The sequence below is a fragment of the Hydractinia symbiolongicarpus genome, chromosome 3 (genome assembly GCF_029227915.1).
Source record: "Hydractinia symbiolongicarpus strain clone_291-10 chromosome 3, HSymV2.1, whole genome shotgun sequence".
In the NCBI taxonomy this organism is placed as follows: Eukaryota; Metazoa; Cnidaria; class Hydrozoa; order Anthoathecata; family Hydractiniidae; genus Hydractinia; species Hydractinia symbiolongicarpus.
The window spans coordinates 11,919,275-11,947,213 of NC_079877.1; the positions used below are offsets into that span (position 1 = coordinate 11,919,275).

The 27,939-nt window shown below is 33.2% G+C and overlaps 3 protein-coding genes across 3 annotated transcripts; all 3 read right to left on the minus strand.

The window, feature by feature from the left end:
- LOC130635743 (uncharacterized) lies at positions 1-6,991 on the minus strand. Its single transcript, XM_057445200.1, has 6 exons — positions 6,331-6,991; positions 5,113-5,463; positions 1,494-1,796; positions 1,112-1,420; positions 920-1,021; positions 1-843 (listed from the first exon to the last, which is right to left on the minus strand). The coding sequence occupies exons 2-6, from the start codon at positions 5,384-5,386 to the stop codon at positions 629-631; spliced, it is 1,203 nt and encodes a 400-aa protein (XP_057301183.1). The 5' UTR covers positions 5,387-5,463; positions 6,331-6,991; the 3' UTR covers positions 1-628.
- On the minus strand, positions 1,307-5,050 carry LOC130635744 (uncharacterized). Its single transcript, XM_057445201.1, has 3 exons — positions 4,826-5,050; positions 1,717-4,681; positions 1,307-1,597 (listed from the first exon to the last, which is right to left on the minus strand). Exons 1-2 carry the CDS (start codon positions 5,007-5,009, stop codon positions 4,398-4,400), a joined length of 468 nt encoding a protein of 155 aa, XP_057301184.1. The 5' UTR covers positions 5,010-5,050; the 3' UTR covers positions 1,307-1,597; positions 1,717-4,397.
- Positions 6,992-18,637: 11,646 nt separating the features above from the next.
- On the minus strand, positions 18,638-27,919 carry LOC130635745 (uncharacterized). Its single transcript, XM_057445202.1, has 6 exons — positions 27,316-27,919; positions 24,789-25,142; positions 20,047-20,349; positions 19,660-19,968; positions 19,465-19,566; positions 18,638-19,384 (listed from the first exon to the last, which is right to left on the minus strand). The coding sequence occupies exons 1-6, from the start codon at positions 27,377-27,379 to the stop codon at positions 19,173-19,175; spliced, it is 1,344 nt and encodes a 447-aa protein (XP_057301185.1). The 5' UTR covers positions 27,380-27,919; the 3' UTR covers positions 18,638-19,172.
- Between the last annotated feature and the right edge of the window lie 20 nt (positions 27,920-27,939).

Below are 27,939 nucleotides of genomic sequence, written 5' to 3' on the forward strand. Positions count from 1 at the left end.
AACATAAAAAATGTTGGATCGGATAAAAAGCTCCTATACCAAACAGAATGGTAAAAAGTAAGGCTGTAGCTAGCTAGCTAGCCTTCACAATATTTGTTCCTATAGCCCAAAATCCTAAAACTGGTGCATCTGCACGTAGCTAAAAAACAGGACAATATATTTATCTTAACATTGAAAACAAACAGAAAACAAATATTCAAAAAATATAAAGATTTTAGAAAATGAAAATGAAGAAAATAAAATTAATTGAGCGCCTATTGTATGCTTGATGCTGTACCCTAATCTAGTCCCTTTTCTTGATGCTTTGGTTGTCGCTGTCCTCCGAGACTTGCAAGAAATGTTTAAACTAACTTTATTTTCCCTAGACATGTATCTTAATTTGGGGAAGCACCAACGTCTGAATTTCCCTAACCCAAATTTTCAAGGGCATTTTAAGTTAGCGTACTAACAACTGACAACTAGTTTCAAATTTTCTACTATTTTTCCGTGATTTGAACGTGTGAACAAACCGGACAAACTTTTCTACTGTCAGGAATATCACGAATACTGTAACCATAAGACCAGGTATAATTATTAATAAACCACTTAAGATGTTTAGTGTACAAAGCATGTATAATGTATGCTGAAATTAATAAGTTTGTTTTGACATATTTTCTGTTCCAATTTCTGAATACTCATTGACTGTTGTTGGTGATAAATCGGCATAAACAATTTCCTCTCTTGCTTCCAATTGAAGGCCTGTATAATGAGATGTTGTTGTAGGAAATAATTCATAATCTTGGCTATCTTTAGTTCCGTCGTCTTTTCTTGTGCTTTGCTTATTTCTACTATTACCTCCAGTTCCTAGAAATGTAATTGTGCTAGGCAATTCAAAATTAAAAGCTACTACACTGAAACTGTAATAATAAAAGATGTTCACCTCTGAGCTTCTTAAACCCATAAATACATATATTTGCTATTTGCGTGATAACCAGCGTTATAATTATTGTTACCAAAAATTTCTTGGTATCCAAACTTTTCACTAAGAAAAATATATATAGTGGAAATTCAGATGTAACAAGAGTCCCTACATATTCACATTACTTATTTTGATTAAAAAAGTCGCATATACCTTCAAACGGTATAGGATGTTTACAAGTATCTGCGGCCTTTGTAGATGGTACTGGAGTTGTTAAACTGATATTCACTTTTGTTTTCTGGCCGTGTTTATATTTGTATGAAGCCCAAATAACTACATTGGAAATATTAAATATGTTGCATAGAGCGTAATGTGTGTCGGTTGTATTATGAATACCACTTTTTTCACCAAAATGAATATGGTAAGTCAGTGCACAATTTCCAGTTGCTTCACTTGTCCATGTACCATTTACACAATCATTATCTCTGTAAAAGATTACTTTCCGGATTTTTCGAGGCCAAACTAAAAGCATTAACTACATTTCAAACTGTGATGTCAAACGAAGATAAGAAATAATTTTCAAAGTAGACATTACATGTTACACTAATTACTGCTTCTCCTGTAATCATTTCATTCGCACCATTAGCATTGAAAATAATCTTTGTTCCACAATGTTTACGAGTAAGAGAGCTGTGAGTTCTATAAATATATCGATAGCGCCTTGTAAAAGTTTCCATGTATCGAATGTCGGTAGAATATGAATACCCTAGTTCGTTCTCCATTTTCCAAGTCAAAATAGGTTTTGGATTTCCACAAACCTCGCTTAGGAAAGATAATTCTTTTCCTTCATTGACAATGTAACTTGACTTTAGAGAGATCCCACATACGTCAGGTCCACCTAAATTAACAAGTGAAACAAAGCACAAGCTTCTACCAAATACACAAGTATCAAGTTTTACTTAATTCTGTTTTGCTTAGTTATAAAGAATTAAGCATAAAGTCGTTCTTATTAATTTCCCCCGGCGAAGGCAGAATCTTCAAAATCGGCTTGGGAGACAGAAAGATAGGTAGAGACAGCCCAGATGCTTCAAAGTTGATGGTATGCAGGCTATTGGAAGAGTTACTCGCCGAGTTGCTAGCTGATTTTCTAGAAAAGTTTTTCTACTGTTACTATATAGGCTAACCGCTAAGTTGATTTTTTCTTGCTGTTTTCTGTTTACTCAGCATTCATTTTTTCATTTTTTTGGTTAAAGTATATAGTATATATGTAAAAATGTCTCTAAAGAGTTAAGGCGTGACTCAAAAAATTTGTTAACGTCCTTTTGAGCGACTTAAATAGGTTCGCTCGATCAGAAAAAAAAGGTGCATATTTTCCAAAATGTTCGATCATCCACTCAACTACCTGACCCTTTCTTCGTCTACCCTCTTCACGCCGGCCTTAATTCCGCCCTTGGGAAAATTGGTGTAATACCCATCACCGTGCAAAAATTAACGCTGCTTACGACTGGCATAAAAAGCCCCCTTTTATTATGTGAGAGAGGTAAGGCGTAAAATTAAGTAGAAACCATTTTCACTTTCCTTTTACTTTTTCATCGAAATAAAAAATAAATTGCACGTGCGCATTAATATAATTTAAGCTTTAGAACTTTAGAAATGAGTTTCTTATAAAAAAATATAAGTAACCTCCTCAAATTCTCTTTTTTTACATGTTTTTATACTGCACTAACACCTTTGTGTTGCAAACACAACCAATTAGTTTTTGGAAGGTGCAATAACTAAAGCATTGTCTTATACAGAGACAGTAATTGAATAGCCACATGTCATTAATTCAGTTTGTAATGAAATTGTATTTTTGCGCCTCATTATCCAAATATTCTCTTTTTCAGATCAGACGTTATCAAAACATCGACAATAAACATTTTAAAAAAATATTGAGCGATAGAGTAAAGTTTTAAACGCCTAGATACTGAAACATTCCAATGCTAATTGCTAAACAAATGAAATATTGAACTATATACTTAGTGATTTCAGAAGTTATTATACTCAAATCGGCAATTTTACATAACAAGTCTTTTATCCAGAATTTCGAAGGTATTGAGTTAAAAAATTTATTTTTTAAAAGAAATATTACTCTCTACAAAATCTGTGATTTTGATGTTTTATTTATTCAGTTGTATTGTTTATACACTTTTATAAGAGTCAGAAAATTTGGCTATATGTTCTTAGCTTTTTACTTGTTAAGCCTGGAACTTTAGAGTATATTACAAATTTTTGAGACCTGAATTCTACCAATTGATTCTGCGAAAATGTCTGCATTCAAAAATATCTCTCATCTTTTTTTGAGAGAGAAAGAGAAAATCGATAAATGTCAGTCTTGTCATTGTTGTTATTTCATTGTTATTATTCAATAACTTTTAGCCTTATTTTTGCTCTTATAAAATTGTTTTTATAGCAAAAAGAAATGTATGTAATTTAAGTTACCCATGATTTAAAGTTACAATAACAATGGAGAATTGAACTTTAAAAATTTAGAATATTCGATGATTTTTTTCCACCCAGATTACTTCTGAGATTAAAGCTAATGGCGGAAATCTTTAAGCCACAGGGCTTCTTGTTTTGTTGTTATTTTTCGGCAAAACCTGAGCTTGTGTTTTTATTAAATAGCTCTGCTGAAAAAAAGCATGTAAATAATATAATAATTAAGCTAATGTGATACGTGTAAGTAGTATGGGGAAAAGAATAAATGTTCTCGGACCACAAAGAGGTTGTCAGAACGAGAAGAAGAGTTCTGAGAACGTGATTTGACTCACATGTTGTTTTAAATATTTCTTCTGAAATTTACTCACAATTATCTAGTATTTAGCAATTATATTCGTGTATCATAGCTTGGGTGAAGATTTAAAGCATTACTTATTGTTGTTGCCATTATTATAAGGCTACTTTCATCTGCTTCTGACAGGCAAAGTGGATGCTTTGATTCTCATAAACAATATAGCCGCAACAGTATGTCTGTTTTGTTAATGAAGGTCGGCAGTTTATTTAACAGCAGTAGATTGCTTATATACAAACATTTTACTGAGAAAAAATAATTTTGATGTGCATTTTGTGTTTGTTCGGGCAGGAAAAGAGGTTTTAAAAGAGCAGAGGCTTTAGAATGAAACACTACTGTTAAGGAAAGATTTGAATATTATTAAGCAAGGCAAACTCTAGATAAGCAAGCACTCTTGCTCTAACGGTTGTGTACACTCTTTTCTTCTTCCGGACTGGCAACATTTTTTTATCGCTTGATCATAAAATTTATTAGGGTTTAGGAAAAGTTTACTAGGGAAATCTTAGGTATTAAAAGTAACAATATACAAGGTGAAGCTAGAAAGTATAAATGGTGCCACTATAAACCCTATACCATAAATTTAGTAGTGATAAAGTTTTTTGAAATCGTTTTGGGTTGCTTTTTAAGCAATCTGTTGAAAGGAGAACAAAATATATTTATATATTTAATCTAAATCTTGTGTGGTGGGCAGGGTGGTCTAGTTGATGAGAAAACATCCTGGCTTTTATCTCCACGTTGATTCTTGTCTATCCCTCTGATGTTGACAGATGTGGTTCTTAGTATTTCTTGGGAACAAATTTTAAAAGTATTGCCAGTTACTTCAAACGTATTTCCAGTATTAAAAGTGAGTTGATATGTTACTTTACAATTTCCAGTATCCTCTGTTTTCCAATTCACATGGACACAATTATCTTGATGGTAATATGCTATGGCAGTTGCAACTGCTGGTGTAACTAAAAAAAATATACACTATCTAGTAGGTAGTGATGCTGTTTAAAAACTTTAATAATGTATCATACACACGTTTGTTATATTAAAAAATTAATTTTTATTTACACGTAAATAATATACAGCATAATGGCAAAACAGTCACTCACAATTGATGTTGATCATCGTTTGTCCAATTACTTTACCATTGCTGCCAAAGGCACGAAAATCTATTATGTGACTGCATTTTGTTCTAGTTAATGCTTTTGTTGTAAATGTGTTATGACAAGTTCTTGTCATGTTTTCTATCAAAACATAACTTTCGGATGGCATATATGTACTGTCGCTTGACATTTTCCACTGAACATTTGGTTGAGGATTGCCACAAACATCTTGAATAAATGGTTACAACAACAAGTCAATAAACTGTCAATGATAACAAAAGTTTTTAACTAACCTTTAACATTCGTGATAGATGCAGTATGATTAACAGCAATAACACCTGACGCCGTGTTGAATACAGCTAATAATGTAAAAGACTTCACTTCATTGTATCGGATTTTTTTGATGAACATTTTATATATATCATTTAAAAGGCTTGCTGATAATCTACCACCAAATTCTCTTTTACCAGCCTCGGTTACTGTTCCAGACTTGTCATCTATTACTAGCACACCAGCTTCATACAATTGGACACCAAATAAAGTTTCTTTTGGCTGATTAGTTTCCATTTTTCAACTTAATTCTGCAGTTGTGTTAACAAGTGTTTCTTTCTTTCTTGTAATAGCTTCAACTGACCCAGACATTGCTATAAAAATTAAAAATTACAATTAGTTATGTTAATTTAATTATCAAATCTAGTCAAGTGCTGTGGTCTAGATGCAATATTTTAATGTGCATGCAATGAAATTTTGCATAAAACGGCATATCTCAAAATATATTGTAGTAAAACATAAGTAGTATATAATTCCTTCTGTAACTTCATTCCCTAGTAGGATTGTAGGATTATTTGTTGATGATACAGAATCGGTAAAAACATACTCTCGTTCAGAGAAATACGACTGATGAACGCTTGGTATATTATGTTCAACTTTTATCCATAGCCCAATAAAAATTGCAATTTCCAGCTCTTTCAACTTGCAATTTTTGTAGCCTGGACAGGCTTCTGCTTATTATTTCTTGTCATTCGTTTGAACGAAGGATGTTTCCAAACCTTGTTTCTAATTGTGCAATGCTTTTCTTATTTAGGCAATATTTGTTTGTTTGTAAACAACTTTTATGAAGTTTTTTTGCCCCAGATAAAGTTGCATAATTATTTTGAGTGTTCTGCCGTCAAAGAACATTCTTTTTCTCTAAAGTTGATTTTTTTTTATTAATTTAAGTACGGTTGCATCAGTTCAAAACTTATTTTTTAAACATTAAAAATGTTTAATGTTCTGAACGAAGATATATTATACCACATAACTTAGACATTGTGAACATATCTTGTCTTGAATAATCTGACACGTGTATATGCTGACTTTAAATTAACATACTTCATTAGATTATTCATAAGTCAGTACAGTGCTAATAAAACATGTCTGAAGCTACCGTCGTATAAAATATTTCGGTCATAAAAGCAATATAAAAATGACAACTATTTCATTGATTCATTGATTTACATTGATTCACTTACCTGTTTTCAACATTACCAAAACTGTTAAACAAATATAAAGGTTCTTCTTTTTTACACCTTCTAAGGCTGTCATTTTGTCTGAGATAATGTCAAAGTTCTTTCTTACTTTAACAATTGCGTTTATTTATTGTATCGTAATTTAACCATAATTGCTTACAATTGTAATAAAGAAAGAAAAAGTGAAATTTCATTTTAAATGCTTTCTATAATGAAACGTTTTTATTTCAGATAACATTTTTCAATCGAACTATAGGGGTGAGTTTAGGGGGCTGGGAAACTAAGAAACACCATGAGAGGAAAAAATTTGCATTTTATATAAATTACAGTTAATAAAGAAAAACTTGTTAGATTGCAATATATAAGAACATGCGTAAGAATAATGTTGGAACTAGCCGGAAGACCCGCGTCTAAACGCCGGGTGAAGCCACAAGTAACTGTTGTTGAACACCCTTAGAACCGCTTATGAAAAACCGCAAACTGTGCGACACCGTCAGGTGAAGTGCTTTAGTACAGGTATGCAGTATGTCGTGAATCGAGTTAAGCGCAATAAACATTATAGTGCTTCTGGTGTAATATATTTTTCAAAATACAACTCTACTGAAGCTCTAGTCAAATTAAAAACATAGTGTACAACCCTTTGTTATCCCGTCACAGCAAAAACAATCAGCCAATGTTATTTTATTTTGCAAAATAAGTTTCAGTAACATAAACAACGCTTACTACAGGTAAACCCTGACGCACATGTTTTTTTGGCTTAATATTACAAAACACAGGATACACTCTGTTGAAACGCCGGTTAAAGCCATAGGGAACTGAGTTACCCAACGTTGACACCCGGATGAGTGATTAATAAGAACCGTCAACTGTGCCATACATTCAGGTAAAGCGCTTTAGTACAAGTATATTTCTGAAACTAAAGGTTTAATAAAAACACAAATTACAATTCGTTGCTACCACGTCATAGCAAAAACAGCTGACCAACCTTTTTTATTTTTCGGAGAATGTTTCCGGTAAAAGTTCAAAAAACATGTACAGGTAAAAGATGTCACACATGTATATAGACGTAACACCATTTTTAAAAAACTTTATCGCAGCATAAACGAAGCCGGTTAAAAACGGGGTCTGCCAGGATCCCAAATAATGCTGCGGGGCCACGGGAATTTCTGCGGGTCTCGATACTTGCGAAGCCATGTTGCTGAGAGACAGACAGACGGATCCTTTTTGAGAAAACAAAAAATTATCAGTATATGCATTGGTAATTTCCTTTCAAAGTAGCTCAAATAGCTGGAATTTAGAAAAGGAAAATTATTGTCCAATTGAAATGCGTAAAAATAGCCAGTGGTAGAATTTTGTGAAAACAAATCACAGATAGGGTTTGCGCAATGTTGCGACAGGTCTACCTCAGAACCTCTTAAAGCGGACTCCTGCTTATCATGCACTTTTTTAAAAAGACAACTTTTTCTTTTACTTTTTTGAGTTAGGATGAAAAATAATAACATTTAAAAAAAATCCATAATTGCGACCGTACAGTGACCGATAAGATTCAATTTTGAACAAAACCGATGGGGTGATGATACAGGAACTGAGGATGATATAGACTTAAAAATTGGTAGGGATTTCCTTTTTTGTCGAGCTGGTACTGGCACCAAGAATCTTTCGATATCGGACATGAGTCGAGGTAGCCAGCAACATGATACACGCTTTTATTATAGATTTCAGATTTCCCACGTTCTGACGAAGACCAATTCCAAAGTAAATTCGCGATTTGTCTATCTTTGCATCCGTTAATCTTCCTCTCCCCCCTAAGTCGTCAACATTTTTTTAATTTTTCGTAGTCTGCAACCGATACTTTTTTGATAGTGACCTATATCTTCACGTTTAACCATTTCCTTCCTGTCATTTTTATAAATATCTTTCACTGCAGGGTAAGCCTTACTATCGCCATCTCCATAAAAGGATGTGTAGTAAAATCCATATTGATCTTCCAAATATTGTTTCGGTTGAAGATTCTCCGTAATTCAAATTACACACATGTGACGCCTTCCTTATTACGTATTTCATAGGGTCCAGTTTAGCTATTTTTTGCATGCTGGTGCAATCTTTACAATTCTTTGAAAAAATAGCAGTATCAAGTTTTTTTCTGAACCTATGGAAATAGCAGTAATAACACCAAGTGTTGATTAAAATCCTTGACGCTGCATAGCTCCGTCAACTGATACACCAACGTCGGCAGTTCTTTTCCCTTTGCCTTAGTCAACAGCTGCTTCAGGAATACTTTTCTCCGTTATTTCTTTGGAACCTAATTTGATTCTCCTGGTTGTATGATCATATCCATCTTTCGAGAATGGTGGAGGTATGTCAAGAAAACCACACAGCGTTTTTAAACCGGAATATCCGATTCCAATAGTACCCACAAGTACCGACAAAATTCTAGACAATAATGACATTTCCAAGAGCTTAACCCAGATATGGATGTACCCTTTTGTATTTCAAAGGTTTTAATCTCTTTAACCTTTTATAAAGGAGTAGTATAAACTGTTTTTGCGACTGGAACATGTTCAACAATCATGTCAATATCTTGATTTGGAAGTGCTACTTGAGTAATGTTGTCCTCAAGGTTTATTCTTTTTACTTGGAGTTCTTCTTTCTCTGCTATATGATTTCTTGCTCCTCTGATTGCTACATCTTCCTGCATCTCCTATGCCTCTAATTATTTGCTGTTTGCCTGCTATTTCACTACCACACGTAAAGAAAATAAGAAATTTATACTAATTCTGCTTATCTGGTAGTGTAAGAGACTAAAGACAGTTGTACGTTTAATATATGACCAAAAGTATTGGCCTGAGTACCGCACAAATTACAGACCATAAACCCAGTTTTATTAAAAGTGCCGTATATGCCGTTCTTGACGAATAACGTACCTCAGAAAAAGACGTAAGACTGAGGAATAAATTGTTGTTTGTTTTTTTTAAATTTTTTTCCTAGTTAAGTGCAATGTAAGGCTGATTACTCATTGTGGGTGGCCTTTCGGAAAAAATGAAGTTCATATTTGGAAACTACGACAAATTCTGTGCAAGATAGGTGTATATACAAATTCCTGCTGTAAATGTAAGGCCTATATAATGAGATGCCTTATATAAGATGAGATGGCTATATAATGCTGTTGTAGGAAATACTTAATAATCAGTGTGTTTCTGCCTCCTTTGTCTTCAATTTCATTTTCACTGCTATAACTCGGGGTGCCTAAAAGTGCAATTGTGTTAGCAATTCAAGACTTAGAATTGCTATTTGCGTGACCGTTTTTGCTATAATTTTGTTACCAATAATTTCTTCGTATCCAACCCTTTCAAAAGGAAGTAAATAAATAAATTAATTGTTAATGCAAATATTGCTTTTAAAAGTTCAAAAATAAATTTAATTAATAGAATCATGTGTCTTTTAACATTACAGGGTGTTTGCAAGCCTCAATAGCACTTGTAGGTGGTAACCAGGAAATATTTTGCCAGGACACTAAGATTTCTTGTAAATGTATTCAAGATTTTGATAAATGTTACTTTGGTTACTAATTATTTCAGGCAAATGCAAAAGGGGTGTAATAATAGCGTTTGCTCTCTTACTATCAAAAACACGAATTTTTTCATATTTAATCAATTATAATGAAGAAAGTAGAATGAAACAGAAGACAATGGAAATGAGACCCTAGGAATGCAGCAACAAAAATTAAAAGTTCTGAGTGGCCGAAAATATGAAGAATAGACAAAAATAATGAAACAAAGTATAGTTATACTTTCTACTTTTAACACTACTTTCAATTTTGTCGTGTAAAAGATTAGTTTCGATCTTTTGTGTGTGTTTTAATTACGTGTTCAAAACAACAACACATCCAAGAAAGAAGCGCTGCTATCATTTTTGTCATCAAAATGAAGTATTGCTTTGATATTTAAATTAAAGTATAGAAAGTTGAGCGGCAGCTAATTTTATTTTTCTCTAAAACACACTTTGAAACCTAATTGTAATTGTAGCATCATTTCTATCAAAATCCTATCGATTATAATTTTTTAAGAATGGTAATGGTCGGGCACTTTTTGCTCCACACATTGAGTGCCTGTTGGGTAAAAATGAATTACCAACATGAACAAAATTCCTCACTTAGCTTGTTTCGTTTGAAAAAGAACGTCAATTTTTCTTCATAACTCTCAGAAATTGGGAGAGAAGATATTTCAATTGCTTTAGAATATTGTTTTAATACTCGATATCTGTTTCATCATTGTCTTCCTAAATCAGCCTAAGGTGTGCAAAACCTGGTAAGAAAATATTTCCTGATCTCTTAAGGTTTTTTTTCTTAATTTCTTTTTGGCTCGTATATTATCCCATTAAACCTTATTTAATAATAGTTGCGAAAGCGGAAGATGCAATTAAAGATCTACCAAAAGAAGAGGCAGACACAGTAAGACCTAAAGTAAGGCTCACGCTACAGAAAAGCAAAACACCAAAGAACAATTTGCAAAAATCTGAAAGACTGTCATTGAAGAATCTAAAGAAGGACAAAGATATCATAATCCTACCGGCAGACAAGGGGAGAACAACGGTTATCATAAATACACTTGACTACATCAACAAGTGCAACGAACACATCAACAACTGGCCTTACAAACTTCTCAAGAAAGATCCCACAGAAGTCATCAAACGAGAAGCGAGGAACATCTTAATGGAGTTGAAGAGAAAAGAATACATCGACGATAAGCAGTATTACCGACTGAAACCTTGTGACGGACCACCACTGCGATTTTACGGACTACCCAAAATTCATAAACAGGGAAATCCAATTCTACCAATAGTCTCCTGCACTGGAACACCGTTATACAACCTATCAAAATTTGTTGCTTCCATCCTCAGCAAATTCACAGCAAGTGACCACAGCAAAAACTCAAAAGAATTTTCGGAATACATCAGAGAAATAAAGATAGCAGACGACGAATGCATGGTATCATTTGATGTCACATCACTCTACACAAATGTTCCCATAAAAGACACCTTACGACAAAGACATCATTAAAGACCTTAGCGAAAACGATGCTGCATTCGGTGAAAAGACAAAGATTCCAGTACCGGATTTTCTGCGTTTGGTCGAACTTGTTCTAACCAAAACATGGTATCTGTTTAATAAGAACTTCTACAGTCAAACAGACGGAGTTGCCATGGGAGGCCCTGCATCATCAGTAGTCGCAGAAATATACATGCAAGCACACGAGACAACAGCATTTGTCACATCAGACAGACGTAAAAAGGTTTGGAAAGGATTTGTTGACGACGTATTCGCTATAATCAAAAGATCTCATCTAGAAGAGTTCCATGAACACATCAACGGCCTACATCGACAAATCAAATTCACTGTTGAGCTTGAACAGGATGGAAGTATCGCTTTCCTGGACACTTTGGTCAAACGCAAGAATGGTTCTATTTCAGTTTCAGTGTATCGTAAACCAACACACACTGACCAGTACCTAAACTTCGAATCAAACCATCAGAAATCTTGCAAAGAAAGTGTCATATCTTCATTACTGAATCGTGCCAACAGTGTAGTCAGTGACAAACAGGAGAGGAAAATAGAAATTCGACGTGTAATAAATGCATTAATCGCAAATGGATACAGTCATAAAGTCATCATGCAAGTACAAAATTAAATGAAGAGAAGATGCAACGGAGACAACAAGGAAACATCAGAGGAATTTATCGCATCAGCATTCCTACCCTTCGTACCAGGTACCAGCGAGATCCTTCGTCGAGTTTTAAGGCAACACAAGATCAAATGCATTCTTACCTCTAAAGACACCCTAAGAAGCACTTTGTCTAAACCAAAAGACAAAATAAACCTGGAAGAACAAAGCAATGTTGTTTACGAAATCCCGTGTAAAGATTGTGATGCAGTGTATATAGGCGAAACAAAAAGAAAGCTTAAGCAACGAGTACAAGAATCTATGCGCGCAGTGAGAAACGGAGATGTGACGAAAAACGAAATTGTGGACCACAGTTGGAGCAGAAGTCATCAGTTTTATTGGGATGAGAAGAAAATCATTGACAGAGAATCCAGAACAACGGTCAGGAAGATTAAAGAAACCATCAACAGTGTAGAACGTAACAAACACATAAACAGCATCTCGTATCAACTTCCTGAGATTTGGTTACCAGCCTTACAGAAGAAGTAGTTACCTACATCCAGGTCCGAAAATGTTAATTACCGTAATTAACTGTAATTATCAGCTCGTTTCTGATTGGTTAATTTTTATGAATTAGTATCCTCTGCAATTATATAAATACATGTGCAACATCATTTTACTTTGCCCGATGATGGGAGAAGGATCTCCCGAAACGTCGCCTACTAAACTATCATGTTCAAGAAATGATATACTTTCCACAGTAATACTAATTTCTTCGTATCCAAACTTTTCACTAAAAATAACACGAAATAAGTCTCAATGCTGTTTCAACACAAACCGTAAAGCAGCATTGGCCATTAAATCTGGATATACTTTCCAAAAATATAGGATGCTTGCAAGGATTGGTAGCATTTGCAGATGCAGGAGTTGTTAAACTGGTATTGATTTTCACCTTCTGACCGTATTTGTTTTTGTATGAAGCACAGCGTAGTATGTAATAAATGTATCTTTGCCACCTTCAAATTGTAAGTAATAGTTAGCGCACAGTTGCCAGTCGCTTCACGTGTCTATATACCATTTATACAATCATTGTCTCAGTAGAATAATGCATTTTGTACTTTTCGAGGCGAAACTAAAGTTTTAAAAAAAATTAAACACCTTTATAATCAATGCCAGAGAAAAAAATTAAGTAGTCATTACAGGTTACGTCAGTCAGTGTCTCTCCTTTAATAATTTTTTTTTCACAATCTTCACGTGTTATAAGGCGTGTTTCATAACCATATCTATATCGAATGGTTGAGATATTTCCATTGGTAGAATTTGAATACTCTATTACTGTTTCTAATTTTCAAGTTAAAACAGGTTTTGGATTTCCACACACTTCCCTTGAGACTGATAATTGATTTTCTTCGTTTACAAGGTAACTTCAGTTTAGTGAAATACCACAAACATTAGGACCACCTAAGAAAGCAAACAAACATTTTATTCAGTGTTTTATGTCCTAAGTTTGGTAATAATCTGTGTTGTCAGCCTCAAAGTAGCCATTTTTTATTTCTCTGGCAAGAGTTTTGTACGTATATGTTAAGTATTTAGTAAAAATAAGTCATTAGTAACAATAGATCAATTCCAGCGGGCACATGACGTCGTGCATATGACCAGTGACATTTTTATATGGCCCATTTCAGGCCTTAAAATAAACATTTTAAACAATTTCCTATTCAAATATATGTTGTACCTGAAAATGCGATAGAAAATAACAATTTATTTCTACATATATCATCTTACAAAACTATCGTATGCCTAAGCATAAAACATAAACCTTTATCGCTTTTGTGAAATGCTATATTGTAATTGGGCTTAAAGAGGACGTAAGAGTTGCGCAAAATCTAGTAAAGAAAACATTTTTAGGGGAACATGTTGGTAATTTGTATCATCATAATCAGAAGAAGTCGATTTTGTTTCAGTTTTGCTGCCTGCCAAAAAAAAGCGTTTTTGGTCAGATAACTTTACCTTCTTCACGGCATTGTTTCAAATATTTCTAACATTATATAAAAAAATGATACTGCAAATGGGGCCTTTTTACCAATATCATGCATCTCCTATCTCCAGTTATACATTTTAGCCACTTTGTTATGAATTTACACTTTCTTTTCGTTTGGTTTAGGAGACTTTCCCAAGTTTTTACTGTAAAGGTGGGCAGTTGACTCGCCATCTGACCTTATATGTTTTCATATTATTATAAATATTTTTAAGTTCTTGCCAGACATGTTCATGTTTATGTTTCTCAATGGCTTATTTGTGACACGGCAGCAAATACTTTTTAGGATCTCATAAACTTAAATAAGAATTTGTGATTGCGAATTCGTGTCAATAAAAAAACATGTCTTTATTGCGGAGTTTCATACCGCGCAGGTCCGGGCACTAGCGAAGCGCTTTGTAGGGACAAAATTTTGGCTTGTTTTCTTTTGTCTCGATAGCCCAAATAATTTTCATGGTCAGTTTTTCACAACTATTGTGGTTAGTGCTGCGAAAAGAGGCAGAAATGCAAAACCCTACCTGATGATTCTTCTACTAATTTTTTGCTTTTAACTGACGTTTTACCTTTTATTAACACGTTTAAATGGTGTTGCTAGCCCTCTTTGTGGTATATTGACATGGCTAAGATGTTGGAATCGAAGAAAACTTAAATTACTTACTTTTAAAGAAAGACAAGAGAAGACATTGTTGATGTTGGTTTTAGCATTTTCTGTGTGTTTTCACATGTTAGGATGAATATTTCATCACGTTTTCTAGCCATGTATAAATCAAAAACAAATCAACTTTAAGTTTTTAGCCAGCTAAAAACGCAGATTTTAAGGCAGCATTCTGCTTTAAAGGCAGCTAGCTATGGCTATCTTTATTTATTTCTATTCACTTAAAGTTTTTATTCAGTTTGGTGTTTTGCTATTTATTTTTATGTTGAAGTTGGGTCTAGCTAGCTACCTCTGACTAAAAAGTGAAAGTAGCCAATTGTAGTTTTTAACTAGCTACAACAAAATTCTTATGCTAAATGCAGTTAGGTAGCTTCACCTTTGATTAATGTCATGACTTTATTCTGCAAAATTAAATAGCCGAGTCATACTTTTAACTAGACGGGTAACGACAAACTGTTTATCGTGTTTTTATTTAAACCGAAGTTGCAATAACTTAAACTTTGTTTAAGTGTGAGAATTTTTTTTTTTAAAGGGGATTATTTATATACGCCTGTGCAACACCATTTAACTGTACTAAGCGCTCAGCCTAGTGTCACGATTAATTATTTTTAACTTTCAATGACTTATGCTGCAAAATAAAATAATAATGACTGATTGTTTTTGTTATGACAAAGTTGCAACGGTTTGTATACTCTGTTTCTATTTTAGCTATCATTGCATGAAAGTAATTTTCTGAAAAATATCTTACAGTCGCAACACTGTAACAGTGTATGCACTTCTCCTGATTTATGACATACTGCATACCTGCACTAAAGCGCTCCACCTGATTGTGTGACACAGTTTACAGCTCAATGGCGGCTCACACCTTAACTTGTGGCTTACTCCTGGATTTTTCCACGGGTTAACGACTATTTTAAATATTTTGTGTGTGCAATAGCAACATTGAGTTCAATTTATGAACACATCGCACTTTCATTTATGTCGAATAAATGACTAATTCGACTGCTTCCCATAATAAAAACGGTGCTTCTTGACAAAATTTATTGGGAACTGTGCAAGTCTTTTGAATAAAATGGAAACACTAACAACAATACATACCATGTTTACAAATTACCATACATATATTTCGTGTATACAGATAAACGCTCCGTGTGCAGAATTTCTTCTTTGCGAGACATGTTTTTACAATTTGTTGGAAAACATTTATACATCATTTCGGAAAAAATTGGATTTTTAGTCAGCAATTATGCCATATAACATTTATTTGCTGTAGAACGAATTTATAATTAAATTTTAGGCCTGTAGCTGTATTTTTGACAAGTTCCAAGCTTTGAACAACTACACAGTAGAACTGCTGATATAAACAATTCATTGTTGCAATTTCTTCACTTGATAACTTACTATAGGTTGGCAAGTATAATTCAATTTGGACAAGTCTATCAAAATTTAAGAAGAGGACCATATTTAACCATCTGTTATGGTATGCTCGAAAAACACTGGATAGAACGAGTTAGGGCCTTGGTACTTTCGGTGGTTTGTAGCTTTCTAACACAGACTGAATCCAATAGCATTGCATCTTTTGCATTTGCTTTTTAATGATGTCATGAAGATATTTTGCACTAAACAAAGAAAATGGCGATAGACTTATTGAGAACACATTCAGCAGAAATATAACATTTAATCGAAAAGTTACCTATTTTAATTAATCCTTGCTACTAAGTGTTTGACATGGTATTTAACTTGATGTTACATATCACATTGGTAATTACTTTATTCTTAATATTAGTAAAAAAAGCAATAGAATCAGTAATCAATTTTAACCTCATTTCCCCCATCCTCATTTGCCCAAATCTTTCCCGGGTTTTCAATAACTCCTTTTTGCTTGACTGCGGGGTTATTGACTATTACTTAAAACAATCCCTAAAAATCTCATTAGGATTGTTAGATCGTTAGGATTAAGTTGAAACTTAGAATGCAATTTTATTTCATTAATCCGAATTTATAAGCAATTTTTGGCATGTTTTTATGCGAACTATGTAATCAACGTAGAAAGTGTTGCGGAGAGGTTACCAAGCCAAAGGCATTAAGCACGACAAGGAAGGGAAAGGGCACGGCAAAGGCAGGTAGGAAACAGGAAGGGAAATCAGCAAGGTAGGAGTAGGCAAGGCATGGGAGGCACAGGCAAGGGCATAGTAGTCAGGCACCGAAAAAAGCATAGGAACGGTAGGCAAAGGCACGGTAAGTGATGGTAAGGGAACACCAAGGCAGGGGCACACTAATAGAAAATCTCCCCCCTACAACTTAAAGATTACGTATACTCAATATATCTAAGATGTGTATCATATTAGTGAAGGAGTATACAAAGTGTGAGGTGTAAATTTTGCAAAGTCAATAGCTCAAAAAAGGGTCTTAAATTTCTATCAGGTCAATATACAGTGAAAAAACAAAGCATTTTGGGGCCGGCTCTATAAATAAAAGTGATGATTGTATGAAAAAATCCCCCTCTACTCAACGATATACATAATGTCCTCAATATAGCTAATCATATAGTGAACATCTGGTTGTTGCCCACAATATAGACACAATCCTCCACAAAAATATGGCTCCCTACTCCCCCTCCATGTTTAATGTTAAGTAGTGCCCTTTGTAGCTAAGCAGCTGAAATGATTACATAAGACCACGCCAACCTCTATATAAACATTGATCATCGGGGGGGGGGGGACGGAACGTACTATTTGCCGAATATGTAGCTATAGCTATGTTCTTTGTAGCAAGTTTAACACTAGCCATTAGGATGCTGTTTGACCTTTTTTATGCTATTAGCTATCTAACTCTTCAATTCAAGTAGCTAGGTAGCTATTTAAGTTCTATTACCATTCCAGCTCAGTCAGTCGTTTTATGCTAGCTAGCCTTAGGTGTGAGTAAGAATAACAAAAATGCATTGTCATCATGCGCACCACGTTTTAAAATAATTAATTTTTTTGATTATAAGTTTGGGTTTGTTATGCAAACTGTTCCTTTAATATTTTGGATTGAAATATTGCGGTTGATATACAATATATGGAAATGATGTAAGTTAATAACTGTTGATTTGTAATATTTCGTATAAATTTTGGAAGATTTCGCTTTTTGCGTAAGGTTGTTTGATGCATTTGATTTTGTTGGACACTTTACATTTTTATTTTATTTTTATTTTTATTCGTTGCATCTGCTTATATTTTTAAATATTTTGGTTTAAACAGGTATAAATATAAAGTAATATAGACTGTGAGCTCCCTCGATCCCAGGGACTTTTGCGTTTTTGCCGTCCCGTTATAAAAGAAAGACAAAAAGCAGAGGTTTGATTGTAAGTTTCAAAACTTCATATTTCTGTATTGTATGTTTTTGTGTGGTATCTCTTACATGCATTTAATGAGTGATCCAGTGGATTTTACCACAGGAGTACGGCTAGCCTATTTTATACAACATAAAAAGCACCTAGTTGGAAATTTGTCTCATGAACAATCAAAAACTTACACCTAAACAAGCCCGACAAAATCTACTTTATTCTTCTAAATTAGAGACAATCTTGGACAAAATATGTGCGAAATTTTTCTGTTACAGTCATTTCTATTTCTTTTTTTGCGTCCTTTTTAGATTTAAACTCCACTTTAATACGACATTAAGCAAATAATGGTTAAAAATGCAAAACCTGTTACAACGCCGATATCAAGATTGTCCGTTTTTATAAAATAAAGATAACATTGTAATAACAATATTATGACCATAGTTATATTCCTTTAGAATCATTTTCACTCTTCTGATTTTTTAAGTGAATTACGAAAATTATTAAAAATAGATAGACAGGATAACCAGTGTCTTTCTTTAGAAGGAGAATAGAACTGTTCTTTTTTAAAAAGAAATTAAATCATCTTCTGAAGAAGAACACAGTGGGTTACATTTTTTTATCTATTTCTGTACAAAAAATGAATATCTCACAATGAATATCTTATCTACGTCTCAGCAGAGTTTAATTTAAGGAATTTGCAACTTTCACCTACATTTGCAAAAAATTTAATGTTTGAGTTCTTTCGTTTTTCTTATAACTTCTTAACAAAAACCACTTTACAGGTTTCAATTTTGAGTATTTCGTTGTACCCATCATAATTTCCTCTTTAGGCAGATTTGAGCAAATTCCAAACAAAAGGATTATGCGAAAGAAAAGTGCAAACACATGTATTTGTAAAAAGTCTGAAAATAATTAATTAGCGTAAAAACTACTTTGCTAATTATCTGAAATACATCGAATGGAGTTTACTCCACATAATATGCAGCAACAATACATTTCAAAATAATCAGACTGTAATAACCACATAATAACCATATAACCTTTCAGTTTTATTTTTACTTTTATCAAAGTAAATTTCTTATTTAAATTTTTTAATTGCTTAATCAAAACCAATAAAAAAAATTAAGGACAGGGTAAACAGAATGGGAATGTTCTTCCAGTGGCTTATTTTTGTCTCAAATTGTTCTCTGTTCCAACTTCTGCATACTCATTGACAGGTGTTGGTGATAAATTCGCATAAGCACTTTCCTCTCTCGCTTCCAACTGAAGGCCTGTATAATGAGATACCGCGTTAGGAGATACTTCATAATCTTGGCCGTCTTTATTTTCGTCATCTTTCTTTACGCTTTCTTTATTTCTGCAATTAGTCTGAGAGCCTAGACAAATACGTGTGCGCGTCATTTCGTTATTTATACTACTACAAGGGTCTTACTGTAATAATAGCAAATATTTTCACCTCTAAGCTTCACAAATCCATAAATACATATATTTGCTACTTGGGTGACAACCAGCGTTATAATTATTGTTAACAATAACTTCTTCGTATCCAACATTTTCACTAAGACAGGTATTTATGGTTGAAATTCAGATGTTGCATGATTCCCTGATTAAGTTTTACATTATTTATTTTGATTAAAGAAGACACATATACCTTCAAACGATGTAGGCTGTTTGCAAGCATCGGTGACCTTTGTAGATGGTGTTGGAGTTGTTAAACTGATATTCACTTTTGCTTTCTGGCCATAATTGTTTTTATATGAAGCCCAAATAACTACACTGGAAACATTGAATATGTTGCATACAGCGTAATGTGTGTCGCTTGTATTAAAAATATCACTTCTTTCTGCAAATTGCAAATGGTAATTAAGCGCGCAATTGCCAGTTGCCTCACTGGTCCATGTACCATTAATACAATTATTATCTTTGTAAAACTTTACCTTTCGGATTCTTTGAGGCGAAACTAAAAGCATTAATTAGATTTTAAACTGTACAAGTCAAACAAAGAAGAAGAAGAAACAATTTTCAAAGTAGACATTACATGTTACACTAATTATTGCTTCTCCTGTAATCACTTCATTCGCACCAGTAGCATTGAAAATAATCTTTGTTCCACAATCTTTACGAGTGATGTGGCTGCGAGTTTTATAAACATATTGATAGCGCATTGTAGATTTATCCATGTATCGAATGTCAGCCGAATATGAATACCCTAGTTCGTTCTCCATTTTCCATGTCAAAATAGGTTTTGGATTTCCACAAACTTCGCTTAAGAAAGATAATTTTTTTCCTTCGTTGACAATGTAACTTGACTTTAGAGAAATCCCACATACGTCAGGTCCACCTAAAATAACAAATAAACCGAAGCACAGAGTTTTGGCAAGTACCCAAGTATTAGGTTTTATTTAATGCTGTTTTATTTTCATATGGAGATTTAAGGTTAAAGCTGTTCTCACAAAAACCTGAGCTCTGTTCTTATCCAATTTTCTGTTGACAAAAGCGTGTAGATAATATAATAGTTAACTTAATGCAATAACATGTGTGTAGGTGTATGAGGGAATTAATAACTGTTTTCTATACCGTTCCAAGGACTACGTTCTCCCTTCTAACGATTTCGAAAAGCAAAGAGATTGTCTGAATGAGAAAAAGAGAGGTGAGAACTAGGTTGAACTAAGAATCTGTAATGTATATTTCTTAATCGCTATATTCTCCTATAAGTTGCCCAAAGTTAGTTAGTACTTAGCAATCATATACATGTATCATAATTAATTTTACGCATTTCCAACCCCTTACATTTCTTTGAATATCTTGTGACCAGCTGATTAAATTAACTTTTTTTAGGAAGGCATGCGTAAAAGAGACACACTGAAACAACAGTTATTACAGAGTGTAAATTGAAACTTTTAATGACTTATAAACCGGTTAGCCAGGCGCTACGGAAAAATAGCGACCATGGTTGTGACGTCATGGACCAAACACAGTGAGGTCCATCCAAACAACCGAGGTAGCCTAATAAAAGCATAGAAATTAAGTCTAAAGTCAAAAAAAAGATTGACATTTGGGTGAAGAATAAAATACATGTCTATATAGAAACCATGTCTTCTGATAATAATAATGTTCAATCAACTGAAGGAAAAGAATTTTTTTCGAACACAGTGAAATGAGTGATTGTATTTGTTATGAAATTAAACGAGCAATTGTTGAAATTAACGAAAAAAAAGCAAAGAAAATGTAGCTAGCTAGATACATCACATTAAACATACTTTTTTAAAGAAATAGTTGATGATAATTAGGGAGTGGTGTTAGATGGATTTTTGGTATCCTTTTTTGAACAACTCAAGATGTGAGACATTCGAAAAAGGTGAGTTTTGTGAGCTGCTTTGTCGCTTTTAAGGGAGTGTATATTCTTATGACCCCTGTGTTGCTTTAACACAACTTTTTGAAGGTATTACTAGCATACTTCCTTTTCAGAGATTGTTGATCCAGTATGAATAGATCTATTTCATCGTACTCCCAAAACAAAAGCTTAAATCAATTATTTTAACACATTATATTTGGATATTTTACAGCATTCAAATTCATGAAAGTCTATTTACTTTCTTTGTATAGATTTTAGCGGTCGCTACAGGAAATAACGGCCGCTCACGTGATCGATATTAGCCAATAAAGACAGCAGATACAAAAAAGACATTACACTGCCAGGTAATAATAATGGCTTATTAACCATTTAGCCGGTCTTTACGGGAAAATATAGATCGAGGTACATGCAAGTGACACTGATTGATTCATAACCAATAATAAATAAAAGGTTTTAGAGTCCAGGGGTCTTTACCAAAAACAAGGTTTTGTGGAAACCATATAACTTTCCTTATTTTTTCGAACGTACACAGACAATCGCTTGACAGCTCGTTCCAAAAATAAACCTTTTAAAAATAGAATATTTCAAAACAGTTTTAAAATTCAATTCTTTGTCGTTTCGTTGGTGGAGTGTTCGTATTAAAAATAAATGTAAAATTGTTAAAATTGAGTTTCTTGTTTTGTTTTTGTTTTGATGTCGGTTAATACAGCGTCATATAGGCTGGTCACGTGAAAAAATAAACCAATCATAATTTCCGGGAACGTTCGAATGAACGTAAGCATTCGAAAATACTCAACAGTGGTGTAATAATAGTTAATACGGTATTTCTTAAAATATATTAAAATTTTACAAAAATATTTTATTTACCAAAAAAATTTATTCACAAGCTGAAAATACTCTACCAATGTTGACAAAAACAAATTACACTAATTGTAATAAAACTACTTTTTACCGTTCATTGACAACCAGAATTCACGGGAAACATGCATTTTTAAAATTCTTTTAAAGTAAGTTATTTGTTAATGTTTTGTAGACGTAAAAGAGCAACTTCTTAATTTTTATATTACACATTTCAAACACACAGTACTAGGGACAACCACGCACTTTGTGTTAATGTACCCATTACTAAACAGTGAAATTAGAAAAAAAAAATGAAATTTTTGCGAAGCAATTGAGCTCCGCGAGCGAAGCGAAATTGTGGAGCACGTTTGCTACACGCGAGGTATACCAAGAGAGTTATTGAGATTCTCAAAATTTCGATAGAAAAAAAAATCATATAAAATCAGGGTAAAGAAATAACAATGATATTTTTTCACGAAAAGGTAGGTTATTCTTTTGTCTACTAGAAAAAATAAGTTTGGACCGAGCAGCTCTAATAAAAGTTATCTAAAAATGCCAATAAATAGGCTTTGAACCCCCCTGGCCTCATTTTGCGTTTGCCGGGAGCAAAGCACTGGGAAGTACACTCAAGCAATCAGAAAACGGCTATCCGCTAATTTGAATTATCGTTTATTTTACAGACCTAACACAAATACATAGTTTATATCAAGTCCTGATAATAATTGGCTTAGCTAGCATGCTATTTCTCTTAATAATTCGAGTTGGAAAGTTTGTACCTTTTCTTTGAAGGCACACTATATTAATTTGAACGTTTATAATGCGCAAAAACTTGTTATAATTATGGCTTCATTAAAAAGAAGATTTTAAAGTACCAAATTATCAGCTTGAATTGGCATGTTTGTGGTATCCATTTCATAAAGCAGAAGAAAAGTGAGTTACGAAGGTATGGATGATTTGAAAGTTATTTTTAGGTTTTTTCCTTGGTTTGATGTAGCTAGCTAGCTAACTAAATTACTTTTTTGTGCTTGTGGCCACCATAGATAATGCTGACATCCTTCAATGGAATCATTACCTAGCTAGCTACCTCTAGCTAGCTACAGTGAGAAGAAGAAAATTAAATCCATAAAGTATTAACAAAACTTTTTCTTTTTAAATTTTATTATGCAATTTTTAAGTATTTCCTAAAACTCAAGTTGCTTCTTTTTTTGTTGTATCGTGGAAATAAACTTAAGTCACCAATCCAAAACTTACAGGGAGAAATATACATTCTGGTGCTGATAAGCCACCAATGGTTCAAAAAACTATAAAAATTAAAATAAACTTATTATGTGGTAGCGAAGTTCTTAAAAGAACTGTTTTTGATGGTTTTTGATAAGATTTACTTTATAAATAACTTAGATATAAACTTTATTAATTCCTTTCTCTTCAAGCGCCTTCTTGCAACTGTCGTCCGCATGATGGTATGTTACAAGAAATTGCATTTCGGGAATGCTCCGGGCGATTTCGGAGGACAACTGCCAAATTTATTCGCATATTCGCCCAAACTCGCCCTTGCATATGCGTGCGTTTGCGGCTTATCAGCACCCTCTTAAATATACCTCTTCATTCTTTAAGTTATTTCCTCATTTGTGTTTAAAAACTTTTGTACTGTTGCTACTAGCGTCTTTTTACTGATATATGTTCTAAATCTGAACTATTTTATCAAACGGTGCCTTTACCTGGAAGTTCTACTTTGTTTACCTACTTTCGCATGTTGTTAAATTCTTCAACACTCAAACCTTGCAATAATTTTTTTAAGAAGTCAGCTATGTACGACGTGGACCAAGTGGACTTTTGTTCGATAATGGTAGCGACCGTTAATGTAATTATTGTTTTTGGGAGATTAAGTTTAGACATATAAAAAAATATTTATAAGAAGATAAAAAATATTCAGGGCTTCATCATTTTCTTTACAACCCTATGTTTTTGCATTGTGTTTCATGAGCTTACAATAATGTGGTATAGCTAAAAACTACTCTTGAATGACCCTTTAAGAATGTGAAACCACATAATACACCTGAATCAAATTTCGTGTTTTTTGTAACTTTTGTGTTCAGTATGGTAGATTAGTATGCGTGTCAACTCGGAATGATTTAACCCTATTCGGTTCGGGGGGGGGGGGGGGGGCGGATTCCGCCCCACGCTGACGGTTTATTACAATAACTCCTTATTGCTTTGTTATATGGCTTCAATACTTACTGAGCTTCAATATATATCTATTAGACACCTGCATGATAAATGTTTAGAACCTATACCTTTCAGAAGCTTTGGTATTGGCCATTACTCGAAACTACCCAAAAAATCTCTATGAAATCCTGATAATGAAGAAAATATAATAACTCCTGTTAGAATTATCCTTAGAACTTGAAAATTGCAACACAACTTTGTTTCATTAAGAAGAATCATTTTGCATAATTTGGACACGTGACTAATCCGATTTTCCGATTTTGTCGGGTTTTACCAGAAAATCGGAAAAAAACGGATTTTCGGGCATTCTTTACCAATTTTCATATTTTGAACATTTTAAACGAGAACTTTTAACTTACCCACAACCTCCTTTATAACCACTGTTGAATTTTTAATATCAACTCCTGACTGTGATCTGAACATAACATCCAAAAGAAAAGACTTTTTTTCATTAAAAAGGATTTTCTTGATGGACAGTGTGTATATGTCTTTTGCCAAGATTCCAGATAATCGATTACCAAATATTGCTTTACCATCAGTTGTTATGGTTGATATAAATTTTATTATTTGAACATTGGGTGATCCAAGAACAAACACATTTGCTGTAGATATTTCTGCCCCTACATCAGGGACAACTCTCCACTTCAATTGCGCAGTTTGATTAACTGGAACTTTTAAATTGGTTTTGACAGCTTCAACTGTGCCACATATCACTAAAAGAAAACAAGATTACGATACTTTTCTTGCATTATATAATAATTAATCTTAATGGAAGGAACATATGACAATAACTTCAAAACCAGCATTTAAACACTTTGAAAATTAAACCCGTAAGAAATAAGCTCATATAAGTTACATGGTAATTGTGAGATAATTTTGATTTGGCTAGATATAGATGTCGTGTTATTGACTTCAACGTCTAGAACATGGGATGGTGAAAAAAGTTAACAATGCAACAATAATTAATAAATTTTACTATAGTTTCCGCAATATTCAACAAATTACAAATGAGTTTGTACAACTTAGTATTTGGTTTTACATACAATAATGCCACCTGAAGTTTTTCTAGCGTTTTGACAGAGCTCTTTAAAACAATTTTGCTCCTTGTACCAATGAGTTTTCAAAAGAAACACTTCGTTAGATCTAAATATACTTGTCCTTAACGTATTAAAGTGAATTTAGAAAATTTTAAAATTTGAAAAAATCCGTTTTCTTGAAAGAATGATAACATCACTAGAAAAAAAATTACGTCTACATATCATAGTTATTGTCATATCATAGTTATATGGTAGTTATAGTTTATTGCATATATGTAAATGACTTTTTTAAAAACTCATACTTATGTAAAAATGCGTTCACATTAAAATTTATTACATCTATGTTTGCACTGAGGATGGGTTTAACCAAAAGGCTTATGCTATTTTAAAACTTGTTTTTATATTTTACTTTTTACCACATTTATTCTATGGCGAGTTACTACTATAATAATTGTCACATTAATTTTCCTATTTTAATTAGTTATTTTGCCAAGTTTTATATTTATTGCGTTTGTTCTTCTGTGAATTTGATGAGTATGGTTTACTTACTTTCCCGCCTTAAGAAAGAGAGTCACAATATCCTCCAACATAGTGTCAACACTTATCCCGAATGGAATCTTCACACATTCAATCGATTACAGTAGCTACAATCGTTGCCAAAAGTGTTGAGACACATTTTGAATATCGAATTATTTCCACACTTTCACCGCCGCACCCCCGACACAATGTTGTACTCAGGTTTTTTAAAGACAAAAGTTTGTTGCAATGACTCTCCAACATTGTGTAAAGGGTGGAGGGGATAAAAAGAGTCGTAATTCTGTATTTATTGCCATTCCTGCCACTAATGGTTAGTTTTTGCATTTGTCTCAACTAAACTTTTGGCAACGATTGTAGGCTGGTCCAGTATTTATCCATGATGACAGATTATACACTTTATGGGACATCAGCATATATGGCACGTATTTTTTATTTGGGGTCATAATATGAGGGAGCGGGCATTAACTACAAAAACTATAAAAGCGGATTTCTTAGGAAATATTAAAAAAATGTGAAAAATCTTTCTTATAGATAAAAATCAAAGCCTTAAACCATTTTCGAGGACGAGATTGCCTCACATCGACTGAAACTGCAAGTATTTATATTTTTATTTTCCGGTGGACGTAGTTTTGAGTTTTGTTTAAAAGTTAAAAAAATCAGAACATAATTAAACTCGTAACTCGTAAATGGACAAACCTTATTCTAATCTGAAGATGCTATAAAGTATTAAAAGACCCACAAACCATATCGATAGGCATTTGGTTGTTACATCCTTTTCTAACAGGAACTTATTAAACGAACTTTGAACTTACTCACAAAGAATAATATAACGACGATATAATGCTTGGAAACATTATCCATCAATATTGAATAGAAATCTCTGAACTTGATTGACATTTATATGGTTTTTAAAAGTTTGATGGAATTGACCATCTATTTGTAGCATATGTTGAAACTGAATGTCACCAGAGTTCAAAAACAATAATTTAATTCCAATAATTTATCTCAGAGGTTATAATTACCTATTACTACTCACTTTAAATCAACAATTTGGATACCTTTTGCTACGAGGCATGTTCGAAACTCCTTAACAACATATTTGAAACTCCTTATAAAATTCTAGAAAGGATTATGCTTTTAAAGTTTTGATATGAAATGTTGTCCATCGCTTCCAAACAAAAGTATAAGATACGTAATCGTGAGGAGAATGTTGAAATGCATCAAGTCAGTGAATAAGTTAATGATTGTGGTTTTCTTAATATACGTTTCATTGACTAATAAACAATACTTAGAACTGTAACATCACACTTACCTGGATTTAACTTTACCAAAAGTGTTAAACAAATACAAAGACTCTTCATGTTTACTTCATGCATGACATATATTATGTAGATACACGAAGTACAAATGTGGCTTCGGTGTAATTTAAACTGTTTTGCTTTGTTTGTATAATTCCATCAATTATGTTAACTGTCTGTAGAGCTATTAAGTCATTCTTAATCACCGTTGAAATAAAAGAAAGAAGGAAAGTGACATTGTTTCTTTTTTTATTTTTCTTAATGAAACCCTCGTTTGAAAGGGTGTACTTTATCCGAAATCCTTGCGCTGTGATCGATTTTACCAACAATCAACTTTAAAGTAACTTATAAACCACTGCTTCAATTGGAGTTAAACACAATATTATGTTTCTTCTTGTCTAGCAGGGAATAGAATTAAAGGGGAAGAAAGACACCTTCAGTCTCTAGAACAGAATGTAATTCAAAATTATTACTTTTGCTTTTCATTTATTTTCACCAAAAATAAGACTAAATAAATTTAACAGCATGGAAATAACTGACGCATGACTAACTAGTACCCGCATGAGGCAAAAATTGGACAAATGTTCTACAGAAAACAAAAAAAAACGGCAGACGTAAATAGAAGTTTGTGAAAAACA